We start from the raw sequence: 8,163 nt of genomic DNA, 5'->3' as shown, positions 1-8,163 counted from the left end.
TTTAGTCAATATTTGTTTTTTAAACTAATAAAATAGTCTTCATTTTCAAAATCAAACGCATTAGCAAGTTGACGTAGTTAGTCAAATCGAAAGCCTAGGGGTGGACCCAAGATTTTTAGTCAATGGGTGTTGAATGCAGGGGTAGATTCAGAGAATTTCACTTGTGAGACCGGATTAATAGTACGAAAATAAAATTAAAAAAATTATAAATAATAAGAGGATTTTAGAAGTTGAATCTTGTCAAATGAGGAAAAATGGTTAATTGGCTTCTTCCAACTGTTGGCAATTTACCATATGATATCGATAGTGAGAAGTTGGCTCAGTTCTTTGAACAAGCTGGGATTGTTGAGATCGCCGAGTCATAAATTTCTTTATTTTTAATGGTTATTGTCTCTGTTTTTTAGCCAATTATGGTTGACTTTTGAAGTTTCAATATATGGATTTATTTCTGTTTTTAGGTAATTTACAATAGGGAGACTGATCAAAGTCGTGGGTTCGGGTTTGTCACGATGAATACTGTAGAACAAGCTGAGAAAGCTGTGGAGATGTTCCACCGTTATGTAAGTTGTTTTTTTAGTTCAATTTAGTAATGGCTGTGTTATTATCTGATTGAGTTGTTTTGGGGGAAAATTTATTAATTTTGTTGTTTGAGTATAATATTTATTTATTCTGTTTAGATATCTTTTAGGCAAAAAATATTCATTTTTCAACGCTGAGTGTGGAAATGTACATGTTTCAAATAAGTGTCGATCTGTAAGGTTTTCATGCTTTGCTGCAACATCTCTTGTTCATTTTCTCGAATCTTCTTTAGTTTGATATTTTGATGGTTTAGGTTCTTAATGTCTATTAAACTATAATGCAATTATAAAACCCTTTTGGGACTTCATCTCTTGGTACTAGTAATATTAGATTGGCTATTTGATACTCTTAAATTTTTATTCTGTAAACATGAATGGGTGCTGGTTTAACTGCACTTCTTGTATAATTGTTGGTAGTAATATTGGCTTGCACCTATGCACCGCTGGCAATCCATCAAAGAATTGATTTTTGTTGGATACCTTGTTATTTTCACATGGAAGACACGTTGGCACGTGACCAAAGAAATCTTAGAGTTATTCAAAAGTGTTTATCTCATTTTTAATGTAAATCAACTTATCTAACTGCATTCTTTCTATATTTTGCATGCTTAACATGAACTCAAGTATTTTATGTGATCTCTCAAGTATTTTTTGCATGCTTAATGTCCCTGACACTTCGCATTGCACTAGTATCTGACACCAACACATACACCACTTTGTCTATCCAGGTTTCTACTAGTTGTAGAAAAAGATTGAATGTGGATGTCTTTTTGTCTCTGAGTTCATTGTGTCCAACTCAGTAAAAAGTTAATATCAAAGTCAGCTACGTCAACTTTGAGTGAGCTAGTTTATTTTGATAAAGAAGAGCATTGGTTTGGTATTGCACCCAACTCATAAACTGAGTCAACTGAACCAAGTTTTGAGACCATCAATTCACATTTGAACATTGGAGCATACTTCAGTTTGATAGTTGTAACCATCAATTAAGTAAGATGATGCTTGTTCTGTTTAACATCATACTGGTGATGACATTTTTTATTTGGTACCGGTCCTTTCTATTTATAGACCTTGAAAATCGTTTTTTAATTCATTATTGTAAATAGTGGTTTAGGTTTATCGTAAAAGTGCTGTGGGCGGATGATGCAATTAAACAAACAATAGTTTTTAAATATGTAATATCTAATCTTCAAACTAGAAGAACTGATCGAGTAATTTATGTTCAGGATTCTACTATACTTCGTAGTCTAAAGGATTTGATCGAAGTGTAAGATATATTATAGCATCTTTCCATGACCTATATCTTGAAGATGCTCTTTTATCTTGTCAAGTGGTATTAAAGTAGCTTGATTACTTGTGCAATTTGTACCTATTTGTTAAGTTCCATTTATTTATGTTTTGATTATAATGTGCCCATTTATATAATCCCCAACTACCTATTTGCTAGTCTTGATGAAAAGCATGTGTTGTCAAGAAGTTTTTTAATTGTCCTAAAAGTTTTTTGAAGTGATCAGAAAGTTAAGTTATGGGTTTGTTAAATTTTTTTCAAATTCACCTGTCAAAATGCCCATAATAGAGTGTACAAATATCTAGATGCTTTTGCTGGGGGGATATTTAACCTGCCTGAATTTTTTTCAATATCCCAATCTCATTTCCCTAAGTAACCAAATTTTGTACAAGTTTGGAGAAGTCCCATCTTCGCATGGACGCATCGCTATTAGTATTGGACTTGGAGGGTTGTCCTTTCAAAAGGAATATATACCGTACTGACCATATATTTTCATTTTTATTTAATGGCAGGCTAATGTCGCATGACTTGTCATTGTTTATGGAGAGGATTCAATTTTCTTGTGTGAAAGATATTGCACTTACTAGTTTAGTTTCTATGGCTTCCCATTCTCTTACCTTTTACAAGCATCGTAGGTCTGGTATCATTGGACCTCATGTTCGGGGCTGAGCAGGTCCTTCTCTTATCTTTGTTTTCTTTATTCTTATGCTATATCAATTCCAGTGGTATAGTTATTCTTTCCCTATTGGTGTGCACTTATCCATCCTTTGCTCTTGTTCACATTTACTCGTTGTGTGACAAGTGGATGTGACTGGGACAGACATCGATCTTCGCTTCTACAAGGCCTAGTCGACTCTTTGTATAATCCTTTTATAAAGGGATCCGAAGCCCCTCATTTGGGGTGAAATCGGCCTAGATGAAATAATGGCTCAGCAGAGGCGCATAAGCAAAAAAGGGCTCCCTTGGTGAAAGGAAGGAAGGGAAGGGCTGTTTTGATGAGTCCTCAGCAAGAACTTATGGAGATGGAGCCCACGGTTTAAGAATTCCTAAAGAAAGATTCCTTGCGCCATGCAAAAAGCCTGTGACAAGTGAAGCAAAGGGTTAAAACTCAAAAAGGATTGATCCTCTAGCCCACGAAAGAGTTGAACCTCTTTTACACTTGACAAAAGGGTCATACCTCTTCTACCCAACAAGAGGAGTCCAACCTCTCATCCTGGCAGAGAATCTCCTAAAAAATTGGGAGGCTAGATGGGCTAGAATCTTCTCTCTGGCCATAGTCTAGGAGCCCCAACTATGTGCTTGAATAAATCCTCCTCTATCTGTTGTGGGTTGAGGGCCCCTTCTCCTTAACCTTCTTCAAATTCCGATTCGTATTTTTCATATAGAAATCTCTGATCAATGATAGAACAAAATCCATTTTGCATCATATCTAAGGGATTCTTTGGTTTGGACCGAAGAAGCAATGTCACTCGATCATTATCAAACTGACTGCCCAAGTCTTCATTTGTAGGACTTTGTTGGATGGGCCCGTGCACGTAGGCTTGGGTCTTTCATTTGGGCCTTCTTAACGTGCGTCATTTGACAACTCAGTGCATGGATGTCATGAGTCCATTGGCATAGGCTTAGGCCTATTTTGTAAGTGAGCAGTCTTTGGCAGGCCTGGAGATTTTTTTAAGGGGAGTAGAGGTCTAAAGCCCATATTACACGGGTCTTCTCTCTCTCACACACACACACACTTTTTGAAATTGCCAATATAAGGGATAATTTGTTGGGTGTAATTTATCAAAAAAAATTTACAGGTGTTAAAAGGAAATGCAATTTCCCAGGAGCTACTCTAATGATATTAATGGATTTCATCTCAACTCTAATCTAGTAGAATATGGTTTTCATCCACAATATTTAATGTACTACACTACTGCTCAACAGTTATCTATAGTTTAGGTGGTGCAAGTTACTCAACAAGTGTTAGTGTGAGATGTTTCTAAACGACCAAAACAAACAGCACTTATATCTTTGGAAAATAGTGCAATTCAACTCCATTTTCCTCTTATCTAGTTGCCCTTGCATCAGAACAGCTTATGATGTTCGTTTGTTGGATGATAAATCACACACAATTTGAATAGTTTCAGTACATCATGTACATGAAGGCTGTTACTTCAACATAAAGGTTTAGAGGGGGTGTACCATGGTCTTAGTGGGTAGTGGCCACCTAAACCAAAGAACTTCCTGGGATTAGCTGCTCTTGGAACTTGGAAGTTGATGCCTATGCATCAAACCCCCTTGGGTACACCTGTGGCACTGTTGTGCACAATGCACACCCACCCACCCACATATATTAACATTCATTAAAAAACTATAAGACATATTGCATATTAAAATAGCAAAATAAGACCAAAACATACATTCAACTTGAAAAAAATTATTTCATAAAAAAAACATTGTGTATCAAGGTTAAATATCATATTAATCAAATTCTAACTGTCAATTATTCATATTCCAAAAGGCATGCTAGAAAGTAAATATTCATTTGGTAGCAGCTAGAAAATGGTGAAGAATCAAATACACTTTTCGTCGATGATGACTCTTGCACTGAAAAGAAGCTAAAATTTATGGGGTGATGTCTTTGAGAAGGAAAGCATGGTGACATAATCGAATTTCTCAGGCAATTACGCTGTACCTTTACATTTCGGTTCTAGAGCCCAACAAAAAAAAAAAAAATCAGCGAACCGCAACAATTCACAGATTTGTTGGTAGATGGTCCATTGTATTCCACAAACCCCAAATGAACTGTACGGTGAATCAGTTCACACTTCAGAATGCGAGGAAAGAATTTGGTAACTTGGGGCTAAACCCATAACACCACCCAAGAGTTTTATAATATGTAGGCAAGACCTCCTCAAAATCTTCTGTTCTCATCAATTTACCTCTTCCACTATTGTTCTATCATTTTTGTGCCAATGTTCTATATACTATTATGTGACTAAAGTAGACATTTAATGAAACTTCAATGGTTTTATTCACTTGGTTGAGAGTTCCCTTAATGTTTGAAACAGGATATAAATGGAAGGCTATTGACAGTAAACAAGGCTGCTCCAAGAGGGTCTCGGCCAGAACGTCCCGCTCGAGTGTTTGAGTCTGCTTGCAGAATCTATGTTGGGAACCTGCCATGGCAAGTTGATGAGACTCGTCTACAGCAGGTGTTCAGTGAACATGGTAAGGTCGTGGATGCAAGGATCGTTTGTGATCGGGAGTCTGGGCGTTCACGTGGGTTCGGCTTTGTAACAATGTCCACACAGACTGAATTGGATGGGCGTTCAGTAAGGGTAAATTACACTTTCTCCCCCTCTGATTTGGTATAATTCTAAGTCAACCTCCTAACATTTTGACAGTTGCACTTGCCTCCCCTATAATTAACTAACAGGCCCCCTTCTGTCTACTTGCCATCAATCAAATAGTTAGAAAATGATTTTTTACATTCTATAAAGACCATTTTACCCTTTTCAAAATGTTATTCTTTTTAATAAACAAAAAATATCTCTTTGAAAAAATGGGTTCTCTTTTAAGAGTGTGAGTGCTTAGAGAGGGACATTTTTATAATTTTGAAATTTAACCATTTTTTTTATTTAAAAAATAAAATAAAATGAGAGGGTTAAACGGTAAAATGACATCTGAACTTTAACAATGTCTATGAAAGGGGAGGTAAGTGCAATTATCAAAATGGTAGTGGGTTAATGTGGAATTATTCCAAACCATAGGAGGTCAAAGGCTAATTTACCCTTTCGTTAAAGTATAAATCCAGGGTACATAATACAAAATAGAATTGATATATTTCCTTAGACATTGTCAAGTATTTGGACCCTTATTTTATCTAAGGTCAAGAGTTAGGGTTCTCTTGACCCCATTGTACATGCCACATTAGCGTCGGAAAAATTAGAATTCCATACAAGTGGGATTATACCTTAATTATATAGTTTTATGTTGCAACCTTAAGAAAGCCAAAACCTGTTAGTATTAAGACTTGCAAATATTGTTAAATCATCATGATTTTATCATAAACCCTCTTGTCTATTTCCAAGATTCTTTTTCTTTATGTCATCTCTTTGTTGAGCAAACAACCTGAATCCATGCTATTGGTTGTGCAGAGTTTGGATGGGAGGGCAATTAGGGTGAACGTTGCTGAGGAGAGACCAAGGCGTAGCTCCTTTTAATTCAAAGAGATCTAAGAGCCTTTTTTGAATTTCTTGTAAGTCTGATAGGTTCCTTTCTAATGGAGTATTTCTAGTAATCAATTGGTTTTTTGTTTAATTTTGCATTAGCTAGTGAAGGGAAAGTTTTCGATTAGGAGTTGAAAGTCTTTTCGTAAGATGACCTTTTACTTATTCTCTTTCTTTAATTAGTTTGGTGTGTTTATGATCACTCAGTATCCATTTCTATGTGATTAAAATTTATTATCATTTCATAAATCCAATTAAGATGCAACTGAAAGACTGCAATTTACCTGAAGCTGTCAATTTATTTATTTTTAATTTTTTGTTTGGGTTTAATAGAAAATTTTCACCGACGATCAGACTTTTTCATATTCATTTACTATTCTTGCATGAAAGACAGGATTGTCTTTTACTGATCCTAAAACAAAAGGTAGATGCGATTGTCTTTGTAGCTTTGTTTTGATTAACATGAGGTTTCTTCTTCTTCTTCTTATATTTGTAGGTTTGTTATGAGCTTTTTCCTTAATAATATTGTGGGTTATTCAAAATCAAATAACCCTAAAATGATGGCTTGTAAAAGAGTCTCAAACCTTGGTCCAAATCAAGTGGAAGCCTCAATTGGTGTTGATCACAATAATCTGTCCCATGTGTTGGTCATGCCATAAACCTTGACCCATAGCATTGAACCCATATTACCCACTCTTTGTTGACCTTCCTACCAAACGTTAGCGTGATTGATGATTTCCAACAATAAGGGATCCATTAAGAGATTGACATGTGATACAAGGAGTCATTGAAGTGAGGACTCTTTTCAGAGGCTTGGTCAAAGTTCCCACTTGACTCATTTGAAGAATTCTCTTTATCCTCAAATCCTTTGAATTAGGTTTTGATGATTTTGAACTTATAGTCTTAAATTTTCTACTACTCACAATCTACTATCTCCTGTACTTCAACACTATTAGGCCCTGTTCTTTGTATAGCATCAGGAGTCAGTTTTTTTTTTTTTTTTTTAATTCAAAAAAATCAGATAAATGATGTTCGCTTGGATATTTTTTGGCTACAGTGGATTTTAATTGAAGTCTAAAAGTGGCTCTTAAAAGAAGTTGCTCAATAGGATTTTCTTCAAATGATTTTTGTGGGAAGTCAAAAACGTAAAACGATTTAAGTGTATTTATCAAAATACCTTTCATCTTTAATCAAATTTCCAATCAAATTTAACTTTAAAAAATAAAATGAGATTATTAAAATACCTTTCATCTTCTAAAATATCCTTCATTTTTACCAAAATACATTTCATCTTTACTTAAATGCCCCTTATCTTTAATCATATTTTCAATTAAATTTAATCTTAAAAAATAAAATGAAATTATCAAAATACCCTTTATCTTTATCAAAATACCATTCATCTTTACCAATTATCAAAATATCCTTCATCTTTTAAAATGCCTTGCATCTTTATCAAAATACCATTCATCTTTACCAATTACCAAAATATCCCTCATCTTTCAAAATACCCTTCATTTTTATCAAAATACATTTCATCTTTAATCAAATTTTTAACCAAATTTAACCTTTAAAAACAAAAGGGAATTACCAAAATACCTTTCATCTTTAATCAAAATTTCAACCAAACTTAACCTTAAAAAATAAAAAAGAATTACCAAAATACCCTTAATTTTTAATTAAATTTTCAATCAAACTTAACCTTAAAAAATAAAAAGAAATTATCAAAATATCCTTCATCTTTGCTATTAAGACCAAAAATAATTTATTATCATTACTTTATTATCAAAACACCCTTCATCTTTATGTGAATGTTAGATTGTATATGATGCAGGTATTTTCTTTATCATATGTTCATTTTTAAGAGGAGATACAATCCAAATTTTGATAGAAATTTATTAGATTGTATATAAATTTATTAAATTGAAAATAATTATTTTTTATCTTTTCAATATATATATATATATATATATATATATATATATATATATATATATATATATAGGATAGTGTTCAATGACTAACTTTTTGGCAAAACATTTTTCAAAACATGAGTTAGAAGTTTTGGAATGGGCTGATTTTTGGTAAG

At 33.8% G+C, this 8,163-nt stretch overlaps 1 protein-coding gene across 1 annotated transcript; it reads left to right on the top strand.

The window, feature by feature from the left end:
* Positions 1-233: 233 nt before the first annotated feature.
* Positions 234-6,317, top strand: LOC147398677 (28 kDa ribonucleoprotein, chloroplastic-like). The gene is made up of 4 exons (XM_086446752.1): positions 234-359; positions 459-560; positions 4,917-5,186; positions 5,919-6,317. Exons 1-4 carry the CDS (start codon positions 255-257, stop codon positions 6,069-6,071), a joined length of 630 nt encoding a protein of 209 aa, XP_086302878.1. The 5' UTR covers positions 234-254; the 3' UTR covers positions 6,072-6,317.
* The last annotated feature ends 1,846 nt before the right edge of the window (positions 6,318-8,163 follow it).

Source organism: Akebia trifoliata, chromosome 7 (genome assembly GCF_017979445.1).
Source record: "Akebia trifoliata isolate Shusen 1 chromosome 7, ASM1797944v1, whole genome shotgun sequence".
NCBI classification, from domain to species: Eukaryota; Viridiplantae; Streptophyta; class Magnoliopsida; order Ranunculales; family Lardizabalaceae; genus Akebia; species Akebia trifoliata.
Note: the sequence above shows the minus strand (reverse complement) of the source record. Positions and strands in the feature narration are given on the sequence as shown.

What these genes read in the sequence shown, in the direction of transcription:
- LOC147398677 (XM_086446752.1), top strand. Translation starts at nt 255, where the DNA reads ATGGTTAATTGGCTTCTTCCAACTGTTGGCAATTTACCATATGATATC. An exon ending in GGATTGTTGAGATCGCCGAG is followed by an intron (nt 360 to 458) that starts TCATAAATTTCT and finishes TTCTGTTTTTAG; the next exon opens with GTAATTTACAATAGGGAGAC. An exon ending in TGGAGATGTTCCACCGTTAT is followed by an intron (nt 561 to 4,916) that starts GTAAGTTGTTTT and finishes TGTTTGAAACAG; the next exon opens with GATATAAATGGAAGGCTATT.